The sequence below is a fragment of the Rhizopus delemar genome, genomic scaffold, assembly GCF_000149305.1.
Source record: "Rhizopus delemar RA 99-880 supercont3.1 genomic scaffold, whole genome shotgun sequence".
In the NCBI taxonomy this organism is placed as follows: Eukaryota; Fungi; Mucoromycota; class Mucoromycetes; order Mucorales; family Rhizopodaceae; genus Rhizopus; species Rhizopus delemar.
Window position 1 is genome coordinate 776,094 of NW_027137827.1, and position 25,587 is coordinate 801,680.

The 25,587-nt window shown below is 36.0% G+C and overlaps 8 protein-coding genes across 8 annotated transcripts; 6 read left to right on the forward strand and 2 right to left on the reverse strand.

Annotated features, from left to right (window-relative positions):
* Nucleotides 1–32: 32 nt before the first annotated feature.
* On the forward strand, nt 33–583 carry RO3G_00311 (uncharacterized protein; the record flags this gene model as incomplete). Its single annotated transcript, XM_067654902.1, has 2 exons — nt 33–549; nt 579–583. The coding sequence occupies 2 exons, from the start codon at nt 33–35 to the stop codon at nt 581–583; spliced, it is 522 nt and encodes a 173-aa protein (XP_067511003.1).
* Nucleotides 584–882: 299 nt separating this feature from the next.
* RO3G_00312 (uncharacterized protein) lies at nt 883–2,270 on the reverse strand (the record flags this gene model as incomplete). The annotated part of the gene is made up of 2 exons (XM_067654903.1): nt 883–1,055; nt 1,100–2,270. The coding sequence occupies 2 exons, from the start codon at nt 2,268–2,270 to the stop codon at nt 883–885; spliced, it is 1,344 nt and encodes a 447-aa protein (XP_067511004.1).
* A 1,292-nt stretch (nt 2,271–3,562) lies between these two features.
* RO3G_00313 (uncharacterized protein) lies at nt 3,563–7,270 on the forward strand (the record flags this gene model as incomplete). Its single annotated transcript, XM_067654904.1, has 4 exons — nt 3,563–5,194; nt 5,248–5,811; nt 5,858–7,108; nt 7,199–7,270. 4 exons carry the CDS (start codon nt 3,563–3,565, stop codon nt 7,268–7,270), a joined length of 3,519 nt encoding a protein of 1,172 aa, XP_067511005.1.
* Nucleotides 7,271–7,739: 469 nt separating this feature from the next.
* Nucleotides 7,740–8,465, forward strand: RO3G_00314 (uncharacterized protein; the record flags this gene model as incomplete). Its single annotated transcript, XM_067654905.1, has 4 exons — nt 7,740–7,743; nt 7,801–7,929; nt 7,976–8,248; nt 8,296–8,465. The coding sequence occupies 4 exons, from the start codon at nt 7,740–7,742 to the stop codon at nt 8,463–8,465; spliced, it is 576 nt and encodes a 191-aa protein (XP_067511006.1).
* Nucleotides 8,466–8,979: 514 nt separating this feature from the next.
* Nucleotides 8,980–13,278, forward strand: RO3G_00315 (uncharacterized protein; the record flags this gene model as incomplete). Its single annotated transcript, XM_067654906.1, has 12 exons — nt 8,980–9,073; nt 9,665–9,793; nt 9,855–10,092; nt 10,146–10,258; nt 10,310–10,509; nt 10,564–11,304; nt 11,356–11,631; nt 11,687–11,755; nt 11,808–12,013; nt 12,061–12,208; nt 12,258–12,534; nt 12,593–13,278. The coding sequence occupies 12 exons, from the start codon at nt 8,980–8,982 to the stop codon at nt 13,276–13,278; spliced, it is 3,177 nt and encodes a 1,058-aa protein (XP_067511007.1).
* A 64-nt stretch (nt 13,279–13,342) lies between these two features.
* Nucleotides 13,343–13,939, reverse strand: RO3G_00316 (uncharacterized protein; the record flags this gene model as incomplete). Its single annotated transcript, XM_067654907.1, has 1 exon — nt 13,343–13,939. One exon carries the CDS (start codon nt 13,937–13,939, stop codon nt 13,343–13,345), a length of 597 nt encoding a protein of 198 aa, XP_067511008.1.
* A 2,128-nt stretch (nt 13,940–16,067) lies between these two features.
* On the forward strand, nt 16,068–16,400 carry RO3G_00317 (uncharacterized protein; the record flags this gene model as incomplete). Its single annotated transcript, XM_067654908.1, has 2 exons — nt 16,068–16,280; nt 16,392–16,400. The coding sequence occupies 2 exons, from the start codon at nt 16,068–16,070 to the stop codon at nt 16,398–16,400; spliced, it is 222 nt and encodes a 73-aa protein (XP_067511009.1).
* A 6,772-nt stretch (nt 16,401–23,172) lies between these two features.
* RO3G_00318 (uncharacterized protein) lies at nt 23,173–23,476 on the forward strand (the record flags this gene model as incomplete). The annotated part of the gene is made up of 2 exons (XM_067654909.1): nt 23,173–23,252; nt 23,431–23,476. 2 exons carry the CDS (start codon nt 23,173–23,175, stop codon nt 23,474–23,476), a joined length of 126 nt encoding a protein of 41 aa, XP_067511010.1.
* Nucleotides 23,477–25,587: the final 2,111 nt, after the last annotated feature.

The following is a 25,587-nucleotide window of genomic DNA, read 5'->3' on the forward strand; positions in this document are numbered from 1 at the left end:
AACATCCATGCAAAGATAGTTGGATAGATGAAATGTATGATCAACACGCTATTATAAAATCCTATTTAGATCCACCCTGTATCAACCTAACAAGTGAACAAGAAAGAAAGAAATTCAAGAGAATGAGATACAAATTGAAGCGCGTGTTTGGAAAAAGAAAGCCAAGTGATGTGACAGTGTCCAGTGATTCAGGTTGTACATCCACAACAGCGGCTGTCAACAATCCAGATGAATCCATGCTTTATCCACGTCTTTCCTTTTGTGGTGTACCTATTTGCTCATTTCGTAACAAGTCAAGACAGCCAACATTAAAAAGTATATTAAAAAAACCAAATCGCAAAAGATGGTCAACTTGTACACTTCAAAAGAAATTAGCTCAATTGCATTTTGATAGTCATATTTCTGTCTATGAAACTTATTCAAGGCAAGAATATGATCGTAGTTCGGATGCTGAAGCTGTCTGTACTCGATTGACACCGATGATTGCTCAAGAAATCAAACAAGAATTGAATCATTTTAAACTTTATGAAATGCCAATTCATGAATCAAGTAGAATGAATACACATTTCTTTATTTAGAATAAAAAAAAAGAAGGGTTTCATATGTCAATGTGAACTATTTAAGGGGAGGGAACATAAGAAATCATAAACAATTGCATAATATATATATAGATGGAAGGATGGGTAAGGGGTATATTATATGTATAAGGAGAGAGAGAGAGAGATAAAGTACAGTTGATAACAAAAGAAATATGAACAGAAAGAGTGAGAAATGATAAAGGAAAGAAGAAGAGGGGGGGGATTATTTACAAGTTGGCATTGACTTTTTGAATTCTATCGATTATAGCTACAGAACCTGATGAGTTTAAAGCCAAGGCGTGTCTCAATCAACCCACTCACCTTTACATCTTCTTCTTCCAATATTTGAATTGGGACAATCTTCAACCTTTAATCCATGATGTGTCCGTGAATGAATATCACAGCCTCTCACCGATGCCATTTTCTCAAGGGATTTCCAAAGACCAAGAGCCGAAGCATAATGAAGACAGGTCCAACCTAGGATAAGAGTGAATAAAAGGTTGGGATGATGTTGCACTTACCATCATGATCGGGTTGGTTGATGTCTACTTTATGAATCAAATCATCCACTAAATGTTCATTGCCATGCATGAGTGCAATATGTAACAAGGATCGATTCTGAACATCTTTAATTTCCCGAATGTTGAGCTCATCCATCCATTCAATCAATTCCTTTCTATCACCACGAACACAACTATCCATCATGATCACTCGAGGATCAAATCGAACCTTCTTTTCTTTTAGAGAATTAGATCGGATAGGAAGAATAACATCTACTTTTTCAAATAAGCCATTCACGGTTTGTTTGATTTCATTCTTTTTTTGTTGGATGGGTATCAAGGGTGGAGAAGGTGGTAAGAGAGAGAGATGATCAAAAAAGGAAATGGGTGAGTGAGGTGGTGTGTACTGTTCAAGTGAAGAAAAGGATGAAGAAGAAGAAGAAGAAGAAGAAGAAGAAAAGGAATCAATGGGTCTCATGAAATAATCAGAAGGTGGTGGTGATGATGATTTATGTGGGATGATATCAGGAAAATCATAATGTTCAGTGACATGTTGTTGTTGTTGTTGAATCGCTTTCTTGAGTAAAAGAGAGGATGAAGATGACGTCTTTTTTTGATTGAATAAAGAAATCAGATCCTTTTGACTTGTGTAATCAACTGGTTTAAGTTGACGATTGTTTTGTACAAAAGGGTCGGCCCCCAGTGCCAACATGAGTCGTACAAGTCTGGACATTTCCCAAAAAGAAGCAAGATGTAAAGCAGTATTGCCTTGTTTTCCAAATTGATGATTCAAGAATTGCTTACATTCAGCAGGTGTCGCATGTTTTTTTAAAAGGAATAGAATCCAATAAGCAAATGTGTCATGTTGATGTTGTAATAAAGTGATTTCTAATGCATTTAAATCAGTGGCTGATAATTTTCCAAATTTCTCATTTAAACGACGGTCGATAGTCGTCGTATTCTTGTGAATCAGTGGATTATTAGATAGACGTGATGTGAGAATGACATGAACAAGATGAGGTAACTTGGTCTTGTCTTGACATAAAGCTTTAAATTCTTCACGTCTATCTTCATTCATCAACTGTTGAACTGTTTTCCAAAGTCTGGAAGGTGAACAACAATTGACAGAATTACAAGACTTTTTTGATACATTTTGATGTGTTCCTGATGTAGTTGAACTAATAAAAGACATTAAAGAAAAACAAAGAAAAAAAAAAAAAAAAAAAAACTAAATCTTTTTAGACACAATTAAAAATGAACTTTTGGTCATCAGTTCATTCCGGGTTCCGTATTAGAATAGGCTTAAACAACTCATCTCCCTTTTTTTTTTACTTTCCATGAATCTTGTACAACCACCAAAAAAGTTTCGCTTTACCTTCAAAAGGCAATTCCACAAGAACAATGATTGTTTTAAGCCCCTCATCTACTAACTTCACAAGCAAAAAAAAAAACTTTTTTTTTTCCACAGAACAAGGTTAAACATTTAACCGTCATTGTTTTGCTTTGTTTTTGTTTTTTTTTTATTGTTCAAAATGCATGCAACTTGTCGAGACTTGATAAAGGAATAATAGAATATGGTTATTTGGATTAAAAGGAAAACTAGAGAAAATAAACCATTTTTAACAAACAATTTGCATGAATCTCATCCAAACTGGACACGGACATAGAATCCTACAATGTTAGTGACACGGTTACCTTTTCGTTTCTTTATAAAGTCATCGGATGTTTCTTTTCTTTTTTTTTTTTTTTTTTTTTTTTTTTTTTTTGTTTAGATTGGCGATACTCTAAACTAGCGTCGATGATGCATAAGAAAAATAAAGTAAAAAAAAAAAAGCCCTTCAGCACAGACTTTTTATTTTCATCCACTGAAATTATAAATACTAAACATCTCAAGCAAGGGGAAGGGGAGATTACTTTGCCCTGTCGATCCTTGAGTTTAAATAATATCCTTTGCTTTCGATCTTTGAATTCATTGTTTAAGGACATTCTTTGTCTTGTTCAAATGAATCTTGACTCTCTTTATTTGTCACACTTTGGTTTACAATGCTCTTTTGTACTACCTCTTTCTTTATATATCAGTGCGCTCATACATACATCAATACTGTCTATGCTTCATGATCATCCTGAAACACTTCAAGTTTCATAAAATATATAAAAACCAGTCTTTAGAATACCATCTTGTCATCTCTCTTTCAATCAATCATCGGCTGCATAAAAAATTTCCCGTTTGTCCTTTTTGAGTTCCAATCACGTCACCCTGATGCTTTGGATTTTATTTTCCCCGCTAAAAAAGAGAAAGACTGAATGAGACAGACTGAGAGAACGAGAGAGATTGGGGAACGATTTGATTTGTTTTTATTTTTTATTTACTTTTTTTTTTAATAAAATATGCGACTATTCTCCACTTATTTTTTGCTATGTTGGCTTATTTTATTAACAGCATGTGAACCAATAACCAAAATTCATAAAGAAGGTTATTGTTCCATGAGATCTCAGTGTGGTTCACCATTCTCACCACTTCCTTGCGCAGACAACACAAAAGCTGTTGAACCCGACAACCAATCTTTCCGAACGCTTCTTGCAAATACCTGTGGAGCAGAATACAGTACAGGTGCCGTCTGCTGCGATGAGAGTCAACTCGACAGTTTGATCAACCAAGCCAAACAAGCCGAAAGTATCATTGCCTCTTGCCCGGCTTGCTGGAAGAACTTTTTACAGTTTTGGTGTTCGTTTACTTGCTCACCCAACCAATCGACATTTGTCAACATCACCTCCACAGACGACCACCAAGGCGTCACGAGTGCGGATTATTGGGTAGGCGACCATTTTGGAACTCAATTCTTCGACAGCTGCAAAGACATTCAGTTTGGGTCGAGCAACAGTTTCGCGATGGACTTTATCGGTGGAAGTGCCAAGGATTGGTACGAGATGGTCACTTATATGGGCATGAAGCGTCCCTTGGTCGGTAGTCCTTTTCAGATTGATTTCCCTCGTCTTTCGCTCGAACCATCCGAGGGTCTGTCGCGATATGATCAAGACGGAAAATTATGCAACGATACCGATCCTGCCTATCGATGTGCCTGTGTTGACTGTCAGTCTGTCTGTCCGATCTTGCCACCGACCGATAAGGAAAAACCAGAGTGTCGCATCGGTCTTTTACGCTGCTGGACGTTTGCTATGTTGATGACCTACGTGATCGTCTTGATACTCGCAGCAACCTTGCTCTTGGCCAAAAACAAGGTCATCGGTCGCTGGTTACAAAAGTTCTTTGGTGTTCATCTGGATCAATTGGAAGCCAGGGGACTCTATGAACGACTGGCACTTGCAGAGGATGATGATGAAGAAGAAGAGCAAGAAAACTTGCTCGATCCAGATTATACCCCTCGTCGTTATTGGCTTAATTCTCGTCTTCAGAATTGGTTTTACTATCAAGGTCTCTTCTGTGCTCGCTATCCTTGGCTGGTTATTCTCGTCAGCCTTACCTTTGTCTCTCTCTGCTCCCTTGGCTGGTCTCGCCTGGAGATCGAGCGTAGTCCGGTCAATCTCTGGGTCTCTCCTACCTCTACTGCTTTGGAACAAAAAAACTACTTTGATACCCATTTCACTCCCTTTTATCGAACCACACAAATCTTTTTCGTGAGCGAGACAGATTCACCGATCGCGTCAGCAGAACGCATACAGAACCTGTTTAGATTAGAACAAGAAATCGAGGCGGTGCGATCAAGCAAGTATCAGACAAAACTGCAAGACGTGTGCTTTCATCCTACCGGAGATGCCTGTATCCTTCAGTCCATCACTGGCTACTGGCAGGGTGACATTGATAACTTTGACCCTGATAGCTGGCAAGAGGACTTGGCTGGATGTACCACACAGCCATCGACCTGTCTGCCAGAGTCCTTGCAGCCTTTGAAGCCCGAGATGATCTTGGGTGGCTACAAGGATGAGGACTACATGACGGCCAGAGCCTTTGTTGTGACTTATGTCTTGAGGAACTCGATGAATGCGACAGAGACAGCCAAGGCTGAAGACTGGGAAAAGACCTTGCTCGAGACCGTGTTATCTGGGCTGGAAGAGAGAGCTGAGTGGAAGGGGGTGAAGATAAGTTATTCTACAGAGGTAAACATCCAGTTTACAAACATGAAAACTGACACTGACCATCATCACCACAGGGTTCGTTGGAAACAGAATTAAATAAATCTAGCAATACAGATGTCAAGACGGTTATCATCAGCTACCTGGTCATGTTTATCTACGCCTCCTTCGCGCTCGGTCGTATCTCGTCCTTCAACCCTCGCCGATTCTTTGTTGATTCCAAATTTGGTTTGGGTGTCTGCGGTATCCTGATCGTCATCTTTTCCGTATCAACCGCCGTCGGCCTCTTCTCTTTGACGGGCAGAAAGATCACGCTAATCATTGCCGAGGTCATTCCGTTCTTAGTGCTCGCCGTGGGCGTCGATAACATCTTTATCCTCTGCCACGAGTATCAGAGACGGGCTGAACTGGATCAAGACGAGTCGATCGAGGAACGCACGGCGAAAACGCTGGGTAAGATGGGTCCGAGTATTTTGCTCAGTTCGGCAAGTGAAACGATCGCTTTTGGATTGGGCACGATGGTGACCATGCCGGCTGTCAGTAGCTTTGCCATCATGGCCTCTGTCGCTGTCTTTATCGATTTTGTGCTCCAGGTCACATGTTTTGTTTCCTGTTTGGCTCTGGATGCTCGCCGAATGAAGGTAATGTTGAAGGTGTCTGTTTGACCACTCTTACATTCTTCTTTAGGATCAGCGTGTGGACTGTGTTCCTTGTGTGCGTATCAAGGCCCCTGAAACAATTGAAAAGGAAGGATGGCTGGAATCAGTCATCAGACAATACTATGTGCCTACCATTCTTCACCATAAAATACGGTACGTCGTCTGTCTTGCCTTTCTCGGTCTCTTTATGTTTGGTCTTTCGCTTCTGCCTCAAGTGCCACTTGGATTAGATCAGCGTATCGCCTTACCCTCAGACTCTTACCTTGTACAGTATTTTAATGACCTTGATCACTACTTTAACGTTGGACCCCCTGTCTACTTTGTTGTCAAGGGAGCCAACTTGACCAGCAGAGAAGATCAGCAAAAGATCTGTGGACGGTTCCCTGCTTGTGAAGAGAGGTCCTTGGCAAACACACTGGAGCTCGAGCGAAAACGATCGAACGTGTCCTACATTGGCGAACCTACCAGTGTTTGGCTTGATGACTTTATGCTCTGGCTTAATCCAAACGTAGAGTGTTGCCGATTCAAGAAGCCGAGAAATACGTCTCCTCGTCGTCGAAAGATGAGTGCACTCGACATGGCCTATGATGCATCAAAGCGTGAGCTTTGTGGACCGTGGGATGACCCAGAGAGTTGCGTCGACTGCGTTGAAGGGTATGACAGCAGCATGGAAGCGATCCCTGAGGGAAAAGCGTTTCTTGATCTCTACAACATCTGGATCGAGCGTGTTCCGGACGAGAGCTGTCCACTCGCCGGCAAAGCAGCTTACGGTGACGCTGTCGTTGCCAACCCAGAGCAGACGACGATTGAGTCCTCACATTTCAGAACGTTCCACACGCCCTTGCGAAGCCAAGAACAGTTTATATCTGCCTATGCATCCGCTCGACGTATCGCTCGAGACCTGAGCCAAGAACTGGGTCTCGACATCTTTCCTTACTCTGTCTTTTACATCTTTTTTGAACAGTACACGTATATTGTCTCGATGGCCTTTCAAATCCTCGGATTCGCCATCCTGTCCATCTTTATCGTCAGCAGTTCTCTTTTGGGCAGTCTTCGCTGTGGTCTGCTGGTGATGTCGGTCGTCATCATGATCTTGGTGGATGTCGTGGGTGTCATGACCTTGTGGGGTGTAAGCCTGAACGCGGTCAGTTTGGTCAACCTAGTGATTTGTATCGGTATTAGTGTCGAATTCTGTTGTCATATCGCTCGTGGGTTTATGGTAGCCAGTGGAAGCTTAGAAGACAGAGCAGGCAAAAGTATGGTGGATATCGGTAGTTCGGTAAGTGCTGTCTGTTTACTTTTTTTTGTTGTGCGATACTCACGATGACTACATAGGTATTCTGTGGGATCACTTTGACTAAATTTGCAGGTATCGTTGTCTTGGCCTTTACGCGATCCAAAATATTTGAAGTGTATTATTTCCGAATGTGTAAGTGTCTAGTGAGATGTGTCTTCAACTTTTTTAACTCGTATTTCTCTGAATAGACCTTTCTATTGTCGTCTTGGGGGCATTGCACGGCCTTGTTCTTTTACCAATCCTGTTAAGTATGTTTGGTGGAGAAGGTATGGCATTAACAGCCGAGTTTGATGAAGACGGGTTTGCGTGGAATACAGGAGGGGGACAACATGATTTGTTAATTGATGATACCAATAATGAAAATACAGATCAAGTATTAATTACTGACATGCCTCGAGAATCAGAAAATGGCTATCATGCTGCACCAAGTATGAGTGTAGAGCGAGAATAGGCTCATTTTATATATAAAATACCACTTTTCTCATATATCTCGTCATAAATGAATAAAACTACCCATATTGGGTTTAAAAAAGAATTTTGCAGAACAAAAGGAATTTTTTTTTTTTTTTTTTTTTTTTTTTTTTTTTTTTTTTTTTAATTCTTCAAATAAATAATGGGTAAAAAAAAGTTGATCTACCCCATATTTCCAAACATTTAAACGTTGCATTAAATAGAACAGCATCCTAATATTCATGGTGGTACTGGTATACACGGACGCCATCCACTTCATCTTGTAGAAAAGATCATTCGTGAAAGAATTCAAGAATCAATCTATTGGAAAGAGAAATGTTATGGTTTAACAGGTAACGATAAAATTGATCAAGCTCATTTGCTAACATTCTTCTATAGCTGCCACATTAACAGAAAGAGCAGTAGATGTTGACTATATTGGAGGAATGTATGGCAATCTACAACCCACTGAATTTATATGTTTATTACTCAAGTTGTTACAATTACTTCCAGAAAAAGAAATCATTATAGAATTTGTAAAGCAAGAAGACTTTAAATACTTGAGAGCGTTAGGTGCATTCTATTTACGACTTACAGGCAAATCAAAAGAAATATATCAATACCTTGAACCATTGTTGAACGATTATCGTAAATTACGAGCGAGAGGAAAAGGTAGGCATGGGAACTTATGGAGAACGATACTGATTTGTATATAATAGAGGGATTCAGTTTAACATATATGGATGTATTCGTTGATGACTTATTAACGAAAGATCGTGTATGTGATATTATTTTACCGCGTATCATGGCTCGACATGTATTGGAACAGAATGATGAATTAGATCCAAGGGAAAGCGCACTAGAAGATGATTTGGATGAAGACGAATAGATTTAACTAAATGGGGAATAAAACGATCCTTTTCTTTTGCCATTCAAAAAAGTTGTCATATCTGGTCTGAGCTTGAACTTTAGCATACGCTTTACAACACAAACTACGTGTATTCTCAATCTCTTGTTATGATCAGCTGTTGAGTAATATTTCTATATTGTTAAAAGTATAGCCTATTTCTGGGGCTGACATAATAAGCCTTGTGAAAGTAGTTCAAACATGGACAATCCAAGATATTCGAGCTATTGAAAGTATCTCGGTCATTTATATGCCTTTACACATCTGCTTATGATACGGCGTTATAGTTGTATTTGAATGTTATGCCAATGTTAATATATTACTCATCTAGCATCAACAGATTCACTGTCATATTTACTGAGCTTTTGCTCTTCATCGGAACTCACGGCATACAATCCGACAGTCATACAGATCACTAGGTCAAGGCTCTTTTTTACTCTATTGAAGTCTATCAATCTATAGAGCAATCCATCACTCACAGCAAACAGAGGGAGCCATGCCTCTGTCAGTGCTTCGAAAGATCTTTTATTGGGCATTTTACCAATACCTCATCCCAAGTGTGAATGTGGTATGGCTCACTATTTATACAAGTATTATATAATTACAGCTCGAATGACGGAACGGTTGATGATGATAAGAATATGAAAAGACAGTGGGCAAAAGTAAAATTTATTAAATACGTGAGAATCGGTAGCTTATTTTTAATGTCCACTGGAGACATCGGAGAAATCTGCTATCAGTCTATTCAAAAACACAATACCACTTGGGCTAAAAGGAAGAAAGTCTTCCGATTAAAGTAAAAATAAAGAAAAAAAAATAGTAAAGATGAGAAAGCAAAAGGATCAACTTTTGTGCTCTTGCTTACTCTTTCATCATTTACTGCTAAAATAAAAAATTGATCCCTGATCGGAGTTGATTGATGTATAAAACCAAGTTTTCTCGTGTTTTCATTAAAATTAGACTTTTTCTTCTTATTTCATGAGTTCAGCTAATCTAGACTTGGTTCAAGTCTATACAAAGGGAATCAAAGCTTGGTTTCCAGATAATATCTTGGGCTGGACTTCAGCCACAGTTATTTCGAGAGAAGAAGAAGCTGATAAAATCAAGATTGTATTTCAAGATGACAATGACTCAGAAAAGGTGAGACCATTTACTCTATACAACTCGGAACTAAATCCTAGTAAAGCAACATGTATTTGAAGCTAAGCGAGCCGAACTTGATCAAGTTGCTTTACCACCACTTCGAAATCCTCCTAAAATGGAAAATACGGACGATTTGACCAACCTCAGTTACTTGAATGAACCTTCAGGTATTTAAAAGAAAGAACTCTTTTCTTATGGAGAGACATGGATTAATACTGTAGAGCATAGTTCTTCAAACTATCAAAACCCGTTATGATCAGCATCACATCTATACCTATTCTGGAATTGTCTTGATTGCTGCAAATCCTTTTGCAAGAGTATCCATGTATGAGCCAGAAATGATTCAAAAATATTCAGGAAGTAGAAGAGAAGAACTAGAGCCTCATTTGTTTGCTATTGCTGAAGATGCTTATCGTTGTATGATCCGTGATAATAAAAACCAAACTATTATTGTATCAGGCGAAAGGTAAAGACAAAAGCAAAAAAAGCTTTCTCTTAGTTTCTAACTCTTTATTATAGTGGTGCTGGTAAGACAGTGAGCGCCAAATATATTATGAGATATTTTGCAACAGCAGATGATACATCCACGACTGGTGCAGAATCTATGACTGAAGTAGAAGAGCAGATCTTGGGTAATGAACGCAAGGGAGATATAAATATTTTTTTACTAATATGATTGTTAGCCACTAATCCTATCATGGAAGCATTCGGCAATGCTAAAACGACAAGAAATGACAACTCATCCCGATTTGGTAAATACATTGAAATTCAATTTGATAAGCAATGCAACATTGTTGGTGCCAAAATTAGAACCTATTTATTGGAAAGATCTCGTCTCATCTTCCAGCCCGCTACCGAAAGAAATTACCACATCTTTTATCAAGTAAGTCCTCATAGTGCTGATCAGATAAGAACACCAAGTAATCCTTCTTATTAGTTGTGTTCAGGAGCAAGCGAAAATGAAAAAAAGGAGTTGGCTCTGAAAGACTGGTCAGAATTTCACTACTTGAATCAAAGTGGTACGGGTGTTATTCCCTCTGTGGATGATGCGCAAGAATTCAAAGATACCCGAGATGCCCTGACAACCATCGGTGTTTCTTCTGCTATTCAATCCGATATTTTCAAATTGTTAGCCGCCCTACTTCATTTGGGCAACATTGAGGTTGGAGGCCGGACGGATGCTAGTTTATCGGATGATGAACCTTCGCTACTGAAGGCAACGCAACTTTTAGGCTTGGATACCATGGAATTCAGAAAATGGATTCTTCGTAAACAGATCATCACGCGCTCTGAAAAAATCATCAGCAATCTCTCTGTCACTCAAGCACAGGTTGTAAGAGACTCTGTAGCCAAGTTTATCTATGCAAACCTGTTTGATTGGTTGGTAGCCTTAATCAACAAGAGTCTGTCATGCCAGGAGTTGGAACAAGTGGCCAATTTCATTGGTGTATTGGATATTTACGGTTTCGAACATTTTAAAAAGAATTCATTTGAACAGTTTTGTATCAATTATGCTAATGAAAAGCTTCAGCAGCAGTTCAATCAACATGTTTTCAAATTGGAACAAGAAGAATACGTGAAGGAGCAGATTGATTGGAAGTTTATCTCTTTCAGCGATAATCAAAAATGTATTGAGCTCATTGAAGCCAAGATGGGTATTCTTTCTCTTTTGGATGAAGTAAGTCCTTTGGAAACCAACTTGCCTTTTTTTTATACATAGTTTGTATAGGAATCTCGTTTGCCCTCGGGTACAGATCAAGGATTTTGCAACAAGTTGTACCAAACCTTTAAAACAGACTATCAAGACTACTTTAAAAAGCCTCGTTTCTCAAATAATGCGTTCACAGTTGCTCACTATGCTCACGATGTACAATATGAGGCTGAAGGGTTTTTAGATAAGAATAAGGATACTGTACCTGAAGAGTTATTAAATTTATTGCAAAACTCTCAATTCACTTTCCTTGCTGATATTATTCAACCTACCACGGCACCCTCTACTCCTACAGTAAGCTATGATAATCATAAAATATAAGAAAACCAATATTTTAATTCTCTTTTAGACTGAACAAGCACCTTCAAGAAAATCATTGACTCAAAATAAGAAGCCCACTTTAGGTTCAATGTTCAAGGTAAAAGCGAGAAATAAAACTTGATGATTTTAACTTATACCATGTATCATAGTTATCACTGATTAACTTGATGGATACTATTGGAGACACTAATGCTCATTATATTCGTTGTATCAAACCTAATGAAGCCAAGGCAGCATGGGAGTTTGATGGTAACATGGTTCTTGCTCAATTGCGTGCCTGTGGTGTCCTAGAAACCATTCGTATCAGTTGTGAAGGATATCCTACACGATGGACCTTCCAAGATTTTGCAGACAGGTAGTTGAGAGAAATGAGTAAATAATAAATGTTGACGTACTTTATAGATACTATGCACTTATTCCTTTCTCTCACTGGGATCCAAAGACAAATCCAGATACAAAACAAATTTGTAAAGTCATTTTGGATACTCACGTCAATGATACCAACAAATATCAAATTGGTCTCTCCAAAATCTTTTTCCGTGCTGGACAGGTAAATGATAAATGTTAAATGATCATTCTTATTATTAAACATTGTACAGCTTGCTTACATGGAAAAGTTGAGATCAGATAAACTCAATGCATGCGCCACCATTTTGCAAAAGAATGTTCGCGGTTATCTTGCTCGTCTCCGCTACTTGAGAGTCAAGAACCTCATTTTAGCCTTACAAAGTATAGCACGTCGTCAATTTGCCAAATACAAGATGGAGCTTATTCGTAAAGAACACGCAGCCACCGTCATTCAAACAAATTGGAGAAGATATGTTGAACGAAAGCGGTACTTGCAAACAAGAATGTTTGTTGTTCACCTTCAAGCAGGTAATTATAGTAAACATATAAATTTCTATGTGCGTATTATGTTAAATGTAATTCATAGCATGTCGTACATGGATTGCCAAGAAGAGACATCAAGTGTTAAAGAAGGAGCATGCAGCAACAGTGATTCAAAAAGTAGCAAGAGGTTGGATGGTACGTAAGCAGTATAAGGCCACTCGCGATTATGTGATTCGCCTTCAGACATGTATCAGACAACGCCAAGCGCGCAAACAGTTGATTGTGCTTCGTGCAGAGGCCAGGTCAGTGAGTCATCTGAAGGAAGCATCATACAAATTGGAGTCTCGCGTGGTTGATTTGATTTCCAGCTTAACTCAGCAGAAAGAAGAAAAGTCGAGACTGAAGCTTCAAGCAGTTGAATTAGAAAACAGAATTAAGGATTGGATGCAAAACTACGAAAAAGTAGATCAAAGAGCTAAATCACTAGAACAAAGCCTTACCAACGGAAGTAAACCAATATCAACAGATAATAACGACGTGTGGTTGCAACTTAAAGAAAAGAGAGAGGCCCTTCAAAATGAATATATTGTTTCACTCAACAAGATAAAAAGTCAAGATAAAGAATTATTGAGATTGAAAGAAGAATTATTGCATCAAAAAGACGATGTGGCCAAGTTGCGAGTTGCTTCAAAGAACACAAGAAAGTCAAATGAGTCAGATATCACAGAATTAAAGAATCAAATATCTGCTTTAAAGGCAGCAACTGAATATAAACTTTTTGTACAATAAAATTTATTAATTAATTTTTTTGTGTGTATGTCTAATATGCAAATTAAAAGGGTATAAATAATGCTCATTTATTTAATCTCGACTCCAACATATCCATTCTATCCAAAAGTTGAACCAGCAAATCTTTTCTTTTATCGGATGTGGTGGGTGAGCTAGCAGGTGAAGGTATTGTTTGAAAAGCAAGTTTTCTTTCAAGTGATGCGATTCTTTCTTCACACTCCATCAAGTAGTTTTCTAATCTGCAGTCCATCATTTCGTGTACGTGTTTACGCACCAAGGATTCAATCAAATCTGTAGAGGATTGCAAGGTTTGTATTAAATTGGACGATTTTCTTATCTCATCATCTAGTGTTATTTTTAATTTTCTGGTTTGTTCCAAATTATCATAAAGGTATTCAAACGGTTGTAAAAAGAGCTGCTTTTGTCTTGAGGAAGAAGATACATGAGAGGGAACGATAGGTGTTGCTGGGTGTTGATGAGGATGCTTCATGATAGTCTTTTTTGTCATGACCTTTCGAAGAGGAGCAGAGTGGATCATAAAATTACTATCATTTGTATAAGAAGGTGTACTAATTGTCAAACTCTTCTTTGGATCAGGTAATCTTTTTGATAAGAGAGAAGAAGGCTTGGGTAATTCTAAAAAGGAATCTTTTGGAGACATGAAGAAAAAGAAAGAATGAAAAGTAGATGAGGGGAGGACGATATTTATAGAAAAGGCAAACAATAAAAAAAATAATAAATTAGTTGTGTGCAACAGTAAAGGGTTCAGAGGAATATAACCAAATTTAGAGTTAATGTTGCACCCCTTCTTAATTTCTTGATCTACAATAATAAGACGCTATAATTAGCTTTTAATTTATAAACGTGTAGAAGTCAATTTTAGAGCAAAATTCATTTAAAAAACGTGAAAATACCAAATTCATAAAATTGAACTTTTTTAATTTTTTTTTTATCCCCGCGTAAAACTCATAGAGTGTAACACAGACAATGGTAAACTCCTCCTTCTTTTAATATGCCACGTAGAAACACTAAATTTATTACTTTAACAAAAGGGCGGAAATAGCAATACGGATAGCTTAGCAATTAAGAGAATCAACTGAGTTCAAACATCGAGGTATTTTTCGTTACTTTAAATCAACATTTGTTTTTATTCTACGATGACAACCCATTCTGATAACTACTATCTTTTAGATTTTTTTAAATGGTATTTTATTTAGGTGTCGCACAGAGACATGCATCGTTGACAAATATATAATAAAAAAATAAAGAGATGTAATGTTGGATGCATATTAGCATATCTTTGTAAACTGGATAATTAGGCAGTAGTCCGAGGACTGCTTGGATTGCGACTATTGTTTTCTTTGTTGAGTTTTCAGATGAGACAGGTAGTACTTGCGGCGACTTCTTGAGGTTAGAAAACTCGATCATCAAAGACGTACTTCCAGTGCAACTGCCAAATGGAGAGGAGAGTGCATGCAGCGATATCAAGATAGTTAAGAGAGCGATGGGATAACCGAAGGACCATATGGGACAGGACGAGCTATGATGGCGAAAGTAACAGTTGGTAATTCAATAAAAAACGAATGGCGACTGTTTGCCATATATCTTTGCGGGGAGGACAAGACTAGATAAAGTGTTCCTCAATATCAAGATCATCACAGTGAGCATACGAGAGGTCAGCAAATTGCGCAGATATAATTTAATGAAGAAATTATTTGCAGGAAATCTTGTGGTGATGGAGATGCCAGAGCATAGTATAGGATCGGTATGAGAAGGATGCACCCATATATATACTTTTTTGTAGATGAGGATTTTATACAGACGCCGCATTACAGCCAGTCATCATAAGAAACTTTTTTAGTAATAAAGCTTAAACCCACGAACAAGCTAATAAAAGAAATAACCATGGAAATTGAAACTAATGCAGTCAGATGAGAGGTAATTCAGCAGAAAGAACATGACCATTTCGCTAGGGTATTATGCCCTCTATCCGAAGAATGTATACAGTATTGCATAAAAAGTAAATACCTCCACGATGGCAAACCTGATGTTGCATTCCAAGAGGTTTTATCATATAAGCCTTGGCGACAGCTAGGCTATATAAAGTGAAGGGCATTTTCATTCGTGATTTTCTTCTATATCACAACTTCACAGGAAAGATTACATTTTAATGAGCATTCAGTTTTTGCAGACTGAAGATGCGAAGAATGACACCGACGTTGTTATGAAAGAAGGAACGATCAAGCGAAACTATACGATTTACGCAGACTAGGACAAGATGAGATTTCCTCAAACTGTTGCTTGAGAAGTGTATAACTGCTTCATCTGTAGGAATGCAGTTGGGAATCCACGTTCGTACGTCACAAAGATGTGCCAAACAGTACGAGAGAAAGCTTGATAGCATCTTTGAGAGACCTAGGAAAACAGATCGTTCGCGTATTCTCAAGGAGGAACATAAGAAAGTCATCCTAGAGCGCATTGATGAGATTTAATCCTTCGTTTTGGAACAGGTTATGGAGTGCTTGTATCAGATATTCACAAATGAGTTTAAGCAAGCATAGATACGGATAATTGGTGACTGCCCTGAACAATATGCTTCAGTTTATATCTAGGCAATTTGTAGTCAACAATGGCTTATAAAACCTTTCTTATGTTAAGTCTTATAGGTCGTATATAACATTATCCTTCAATCCTAACTCTTGTTCAAACTAATATAGGATATCCACTTACAAGCAGTAAACATCAATTGGCGAATTATCTTGAGAGTGTCGTCGCAAAAGTCAATCAACATGCCTGTAATTTATCACAAAAAACCTTTCAATTTCAGGGCACAGCAAGATTGCAAACTCGCTACTCCTCAGTCAAATCTGGCACAATATTCAAGTTTTGTTACCTCCAATGACGATTTGAAGCAGAATCCAATATATTCTCATATGGTTCCTGATACAAAAACTTTCTATCTGTATAATTTTAAAATTGCCAACGACCACGAAACGAGAAAGGTATTTCTACACTAGATCCATTCAAACATCATTTAACTCTCCAGGTTCGATGCCTCATTTCTCTAACTACAGAGACGCAAATGGTCTACCAGGTAGATTTCTTTACTATAGTTTTGGTGAAACACTTTCCATGTACATTAACAGATTATCCATAACCAATATTGACTCCATTTTTCGCGGAAAAACACAATCACGATCTCTAATAAATTGAGTGCTTCTGATCACTGTTTCACACTTCTAGTCAAGTAGGTTATGAAATTAACTTGAAGGAGCTCAATTCAAGCATGATAGAAGAATTTCCTTTGTATTGGCCATAGTCTGAGTATAGGTTCTAAGAGCCATAACAATACATATAGAAAGCCACCAATAGTGAAAGACATATACATTTTTTATGTTTTGATGGCAAGCTAAGCCTTCGAGAAGCTTTCGTACCTAGAAGTCACGAAAGAAAAGCAGAAGACAGTTTAAATCTTATATGAACCGATCAGGTTATAGTAAAAAACTTCTTTGTGATTTTTAAAAGCTCTTCCTAACGCTACCTTGAAGGATTTGTTTCTACTCTTGGCTTACATTGGCCTGCTCCTCAATTTGAAAACATATTTGCATCAATATTTCTGGATGGTATGTCTGCAGAAAAAATCAGCACAAAATGATTCAGAAATCTCGAAGCACTTTTAATCGATGGCCTCTCATACTTATATCCAAAGCTCAGTAAATTCCTTGGAATATTTTCTGGCAATCCTGAATTCCTCATCCAGCAAGAGCAATTCCATGACGACTTTATCATTCTAAGCTACCACCCCACTCTCACCTACACACATCCCAACTTCTATCACAAATGAATGAAGTTTATTATGTGGTGTAATAGGAACAGATCATTACCTTTTATGATCTTGTCCTAGCAAGTAATCCATATGGGATACTTTAGCATATCGTTTTTTGAAAAGCCTTCATTGTTATCGTATGCTATTTTAGTTCAACCACATCAAACAACAGTCAAACTATTCGCTCGCTGGAAATTTAACTCTATACGTGTTACAGCATGTGATGATTTGTGCATATGGCAATCACAGTGGAAATTTACTTTTGAATATACAGTCTTTTGATCCAATGAAGTAGCAGCAAGAGCAATACTTTTATTTTGACGAATTCACAATAAAAACGACTGCAACCCAAAAGCTCGTCAATCTGTAATGAAGCGTCAGGTTAATTTTTTCAATTATCTTGTAATTTGTTTTAATCTTAACAATGCCCGTCTGAGGGTAGCACCAGAATAAAACCCTCATACATAAAAAAAAAAAAAAAAAAAACATTTATTTGTATTCTAGGGATAGTACGACATCAACCCCACTGGACAAAACTTCCTTGTACATGAAATTATTATAGAAAAGCAGACAGAAAAACCATTGGCATTAGATATTAAATGCCATTAAAGGATCCCATGAGGCACAGTTCCTGATGCATGAAAAATAAGGACATACATTTTAACATTTACTTGTATTGTTAGCTTACTATTTGTATAGTAAATTTGAGTTAATTGGACGAAAAAATCTCTTTCTGGGTATAATTTAAAGTGAATTAAATCGTGTAATGGAGTTCATTCAACATTAGAAAGAAACTAATCATGTTGCAGTTAGTTTTAATTATCCACTGAATTCATTAGTTGTGAACTATTAAGCGTTTGTCATACAACTCTATGATTGTTTGTGTATAATTTTTTATATTTTTCTCCGATCTTGGGTCTAGACACAATATCTTTAAAAAGATATCTTCTTGATATGGCTTGTATTCTACATAGAAAGGAGAATATATTATAAAATACAGAGTAATAGCAAAGATGTAGATTTTTATTTACTTATGACATCGCATCTCCTCTCATTCTTTTTCTGATCTCCTCTTCATTTTAGAAAAAAAAAAAAAGTCTAAATTAAGCGTTCGCCTGACAGCTGTTTCCTGGTAAGCAGCACGTAATTGATGAATAATAATAAAAGTAATATAAAATAGAGAAAATTAATTACGCTTGAAGAAATTTCTGGTATCTATAGAAACCAGCATTAAATCATTGCTTTTCTTCAATTGCAAAATCAGACTCAGTTTTATCTCTTACCATCAAGCATTTTTCATTGATTATTTTATAAATTGGATTTCATATCCGAAAAAGATTATACCAAGTTTTAGTTTGTATAAGTTATCTTGCAAAATTCCAAGACCTACGAACTAAAGGACTACCGTATTTGCTATGCATAATAGATGGAAAAACATAAAAAGCAAATACACTACGTGTAACATTTGCTCTATAATGAAATGTCAATTATACCATATCTCATGTGAAAATTGGTCCAGAAGCGCACAAATAGAAATGATTTCTTATTAAAGAAAAAGATACCATTTACACAATTGTTAATGAGATCAATGAATCATTTACATCAGATTCGTACAAAATAAAATGAAACCATTTTATTTATTTCATTTTTTTCCCTTTTACACTGAGCTTAGAATGTATAGTTGTACAAGCAACAAAAGATTTGCGATTAAACATCAATTTTGTTTATAATAAAAGACCTAAATGAGCACGTGGTGTCTTCAATACTCCCTAATTGTTCGAGTCAGATCAAAAGGAGTGTAAGGGAATCAAAAAGCATACTTTAGGATCAAGAGCAAAAAAAAAAAAGGAAGTGAATGCGTAAGATGAGAAAGCTGTGCTGTAGGTATTGGTTTGAGTTTTGAAGAAATCAATCCAAGAATCATTTTCAGGGAGAAAGTGAATGGGACGGAGGCAATCTGTGGTGATTTAATGAATTGGTTTCAAAAAGAAATAAATATTATGGCAAAGTCAAAAGACACAAAATGAAAGAAACGGTGGTTGTAGGTGGGTAGTAAGCTCAGGAAGAAAGACAAGGGACCTTCAATAGCAAGTAATATTTTTAATCAATCGTGAATATCATGATATTGAATGATGTGATTTTGGTAAGAGAGTAATCAGGATGTTTGTGACAAAGCTTTGGGTTATTATCTAGTAGCCAACCAAGTCTCTAACGGATTCATGCACTACTCTCAACCCGGAACATGAATATCCAGTGGATGAGAACCAAAGACAAAGTGAAACGACAAAGGGACAGCAAATTTGAATGAGGAGCTGAATGTCTTTGTCAGAAATTGTCGCCCAGGAATCTACGCTTAAGGGCCTTGAATGAAGAAAATCTGCTAATACATAATGTATTCAATAGGTAAAAGTGAAAACAAGACATAAATTAATTCCTTTTATATTCTTATAAAGATACTTTCGGTCTCAAAAAGTCAATTAAAGTGTATGAGTGAGTCAGCTTACTTTGTTTAATTCAATCAAATTATATAATTTTGGTTGGCCAACTAAAATATCCAATGGCAAAGAGTCTAGAAAACCTACAGTAAGTACAGCTGCTTTAGAGGAAAATAGAGAAACGAAATAAAACTGGATGCTCTCAAAATATGTAAATTGGGTGGCATATGTCAAACAAGGCTCTAGTGGCTTTATGAAATATTTTTATGTGAAATACAAATATAAATGCAATTCCAGTAAACGCACAGCATTTTATTTTTTAATGCAATAACAATTCTTTATTTGCTCTAGGTATTATATGTATAATGTTTTGAGATACACTATTGTCTTTTAAAAAGATACCAATATAATATAGAAAGGGATCTGAAGTTTTCTTGACGCTATTTGCTTGTCACTCAAGTAACTCATTTTTTTCTTCCTTTGATTATCTGATGCAGTGCTTTAATACACTGATTTTACAATTTTTTTTCAACGTTCACACGAAGCTTATTGTACTTATTAAAATTCTTCCTCCCTAAAACACATACAGCCATATCAGCATAATTTGTGTAGCCTTTATAGCTCAATTTGGAGATATAATGAATCATAAAAAAGAAAGAAACATGCTTTCTAATACAGAATATTATCCGTATTTTCAATCAACTTAGATAGTTTTATTTATTATTACTGTACATAGATAAATTAAAGAGATTTTTTTTCATTCTTAATTATATCTACGCTTCTTTCTACTTCATCCATTAAGCCATCTTGCATGATTTTAATGTCATATTTTTGGCTTTAATATCACTGTGTATACAGAAGACATAAAATGACTTCTCATGTACTGTAGCCTCAATTTTCGTAGTAATTTTGACCAAAAATTACAAGTACATAGGGCCATCAATTTCGAGCAAAGAATCTAGCTCGTTGAAACTAGTTGGGAGCTGTTGTTTCTTTTTTATAATAGTGATGAAGTTTCCGATCTACCTAACTAAAACCACAAATCCAAAATCACATCTTTTGTAATTGGACAACGCCCATATAGGATAAATAATATATTAGAGGCAAATTGGAAAATTGCTTTTGCTTTGTTCTTTTGGGAAAATATGATTTCCGTAATCAACAAGTATGATAGGGGCTAAGCTATTGCATATGAATGTAAACAATGATATCCCCATGGTTTGTATGATTGGCTTTTTAAAGTATTGTTGAAGGAGGCGTGTAGTATTGGTATAGGGTAGTGCTATAACTCTAATAAAATTTTTTTTGGTTGCTTCACTTTCTAATTCAAAGTTTGTTATAGATGATCCTAGGAAAGGAGCTACTTCATTGCTCTCGGTTAATACATAAACTCCTGTCACAAGTAACTCATAGAAGTTAGTGCATATTGATAATTCTTTAAATGATCTGGTTTTGACCGTTTTGGCTTTTACTTTTGCCGTTGGTTTTTCTTCGATTTCATTGAATGAGGGTATAAAGACGAGGATGATGCAATGAAAGCTCGAAATGGTTAGCGTAGAGGTGTCTGTAGAGATCATACTGAAAACCAAGTTGAAAACTTGATATATTACAGGTATGAAGAATGATTATTTGCTGCCGATGGTGTTAGAAAAGCAGGAATCAACGAAAGAACAGCAAGTATGCTTAAGAAATACGAAACTGATGATGAAAAGGGCTTGCGTGTGAAAGGAACAACGCAAAGAACAGAACCAAAGACTAAACTTGATGAACTATGTGCCAAGTATTTGATCAACTACTTGGAGAAAAACCTTCTAGCTGTAGTAGATCAAACAGCATATACCCTTTGTGCGCAGCTTGAATGGTTCAATATATTAAAAGCAACCATTCATAAGCACATAAGAGAGCAACGCTTATTTCCGCTTAAATAAATCAGGTTGATCAGTGATAATAGAAACTCGAATTGTGTCATAGTGTTTCGTAAGACATGGGCTGACGAATGGGCTTTGAAAATGGATGATTTTGTGGGAAACTCAGTTTTCATCGACGAAGTTGATTTTCATATGCATATGATTTGAAATATGGCTTGGTCAAGAAAAGGAGAACCAGCTAATGATCGCGTTCCTGCACAAAGAGGAACATCATTGACAATCTTTAGTGCAATCTATCACCGAGGTCTGATATCCCTCTCTGTTCAACTTTCGTCTACCAGCAAGAAACAGAACAACCCCGGACTAACGAATGTATATTCTTCAAATCAAGGTGGAACGAACTCTCAGCACTGCTTAAATTTTATTCTCTCGATTCTTAATGAGTTGGACAAACATGATATGCAAGAATGTAAATTGGTCATGGGCAATAAGCCTATCCGCTATTCTACTGATCTGAAATAAACTGCCAGCAAAAGAGGTTATCATTATGTCTATTTGTCTCCATATCCACCGTTCTTGAACTCTATAAAAGGATGTTGCAGCAAATTAAAAGCATCCTTCTGCAGAAATCGCTTCAAAGATGGCAAAATGGTGCCCTATAGAGTAATTGAAACTAAGAAATCAATTTCATTTGAAGGCTTTTCTGGTTGGATTGATCATTCCCTTTCATTTATTCCTCTCTGCCAAGAAAGAATAATAAACTTGTATAGAATAATGAAACAAAAAAAAGGCAAAACTATTTACTCCAGCCAGCCAATTATTTTACTTGATTAGGCAAAATGAAAAATCTCAGTTGGCCAATCATAATTTCAATCGGGAAATTCTGTATTCCTTCTTGTATTAATGTAGCACTAGAATAAACCCCTCATATATAAAAAATGGATAAATTATTCCTCAAATATAGTGATTTTGTGATTTTGAAAATTACAGCCCAATAAGGGGCATTGTGGCCAGTTTAGGCTAAATTCTCCTTCAAAAAATAGAGCATTTGTTTTTACCAACGGATTCAAAAAGACAATAATGCACATATTATTTATTTCATTTTGAACTTAAATTTGTGTTTTTGTATATGATTCTGATGTCTTGTTTTGTTCCAGTGCAAGTGATTTCCTTTTTTTCGTCTTTTTTAAATATTCAAGAGTCATTGACCAAAAGCGTACTTTTTGTGGCGTATTTGAATAAACACCATCGTGATATGATGCCTTGTAATAATCCTTATTTTTGAATTCAAAATCAGACTGTATCTCTCTTCTCTTTGTATATTTGTTCAACTGCATTAGATCGTATTGTGTGCGTAATTTGCTAATAAATCCCATCTGAATTATATGATTTATTTATTATTACAAAAAGAATAACTATTGAATACGAAAAAAGGAGAGAAAGAAGGACATTGTTTGAACATTAATTCAAGTACGAAAGCGAGGGAGAAGGAAGTACGGAAAAAAGGGGGTGAAGGAATATAGTACTTTGTTAATCATTTATCAATATAAAAATATGCAAAAATTACATAAAATATTATCATAACGTTATCTATTCTATAAAAAATCGCAGAAAAATAACGCTTATTTAATTACTACTCTAAGGTTTTCTTGGGCTTTGCATTTTCTGATAGATGTTACACATATAGCACAAGCCTTATTCTTTTATATAAATTGACAACGTTTCTGCGCTTTTTATTTTTTTTGAAACTTTTTTTAAACAAATAATGTCCTCACCTTATCCCCCTGGACAACAAGGTCAATACTATGCTCCTCCTCCTCAACAAGGAGGATATTATCAACCTGCGTAAGCGGTTTTAAAACTTTTAGTAAAATTTAATTCTAAACAAGTACATTAGCCCTCAACCACAAACAATCATAGTACAACAAGAGCCTCCAAAAGAAGATCACTCTTGTTGTTGGGGATGGTAAAATAACAAAAGAACATGGGGGATTTTGAAGTGAATATTAACATATTTTATTAGCTTGTTAGCAATGTGTTTCTGTTGTGCTTTAGAAGAGATGTGTTAAACAAAAATATACCTCGAATAATTTTTAAAAACTTGGAGAAACTAGTTTCTTATTGTTTTTGTTACAAAATATTGTATATAAATATCCATTTGTTTAATAAAAAGAAAGATATAAAACCATCGAATCCGTATGTTCATAGAAATAGCAAGTGTTTCGAAAGGGGTAATGAAGTTACGAACAAGCGATTTACAAACTTTATGTTAATGAAGGAGACACCAAAGAGTCACACTACTTGGCTGAAAACAGGAAAAAGTAGCAAATTTTTACTTTTATGGCTTGATCATATTCATAAAAAGAGATAAACTATAATGTAAGTTTCTTCTCGTACTTTTCATTGAGACTATAAAAGAAATTATTTTTTTCTAGCAGTGCAAGCGAACTTGTACGAAACAATGCCGCATGAACGTAATGACTTTGCAGCAATTGTTTCTGCAATTATTAACCTAAAAACTAAGCTGTATACCCCCAGAGAACCTTGTTTCCAGCGAAATCACATGAAAAATAGCCAAAACCTATCTGACAAGCCTTATGGCTGGTGCATCTGAAACAGGCATGACTCTTATTGACATTATGATTTATACTACGTGTATTGTAGCAGCATCCCCTATTCAATTAACTTTTGTTGCCTTTTTAGCCCGTGTAAACGGAATTCCACACACGCCACCATTTTTGGAACACAGAATGTGGGACGAAATAAATATCGCGCCACAATTTGATTATAACTTTATTCCTTGTACTCGGCTAACATCGCGTATCAAAGCAATATTATTTAAAATAGATCAAATAATCTTGTTGTATTTGTATCATTGCTCCCTTAAAATATCGTATAAAATCACCAGAGATCCTTACGGTCATGTGCATAAGATAATATATTTTTATGTGCTCATAACCATATAGACAGCATAAGCAATTAAACTTGTCTAACTTTAGCTACTGAGTTCCTAGTTTTATATAAAATAAGTGTTTTATATCAAGTATATTTTACTAAAAAAAAGTACAAAAATTCATCAGCTTAATGGTTTCACGAGCTTTACTTTTATCTTACAGAATATAGTACATAGCATGAAACACTAGAAGAACAATTAACATAAAAGAGTAATCAGTCCGGGGCAGGTTGCGTATCCTAATGAGGCCTCTTTTGATTTATTACAAGTTCGGAGATATACATTGAATTTTGTCTGTTTTATACTTAAAAAAAGGGAAGGCTAATCTTTTCTTGCTTTTTATAACACTAATTTCGCTTTTCCAATGAAGGAATAATCATTCAAATGGTGATGAATCCTATTTGAGACAATTAGCTGAAGTTTCTCTTGAATGCTTTAAAGAGCATCGGTTTTTCCTTCAATGATAAACAATAAATAATATATTATTTCTTTGTGCTTATTGGTAAGTCTTTATACAATAATGTACATTATCTCATTATAAATATGTTCAATTCGATCATCATATAACAAATTTTACCTATAATAAGCTTTTCTCCTAAGATTTGTTCAATGATCCCTTTACCTCTTCTCAGCAATAAGTGTTTCTATTAACATTATATCTCAAAGCAGCTGAAACTGAGATCATTGCCATTGGGATGTTATTTTTTTAACTTTTAACTATGATGAAACCAAAAGATAATGAAATACATGTCTTCACTGTAAGGATAAAATAAAAAAGAATGATCCAAAAGGAATATTTTATGCTTAGGACTGTACAAATGACTTTTGATCTTTTGACAATCTTCTGAACTATAGCTTTCTACGATCATGTTAGTAGTATACACTATTAAGAGCTTTTATGGCCTAATAGAAAGCTTTTGTCTCTGAATATCTGTAAATTATTTCTTGTCAACTATATTCTGGCAATAGAATCTGTTTGATATGCGCCTTTTGTAAAATGATTGCCGTGGAAGCAAATATTTTTTTTTGTTTTACATTTTTTTATGAACATGTCACTATCAAGATCTTAGCAAATTTCTCTTTTTTCTTTATTGCTATTGAGTGAATGTATAGTGGGATTGAATTCAAACAACGAATAGGATAGAATAGTGTATTTTTATTTACCGTAAGCGTTTATGAAGTCGCTAGTTTACCCAACGCTTTTAATTGGGAAAGAAGGAGGAGTGT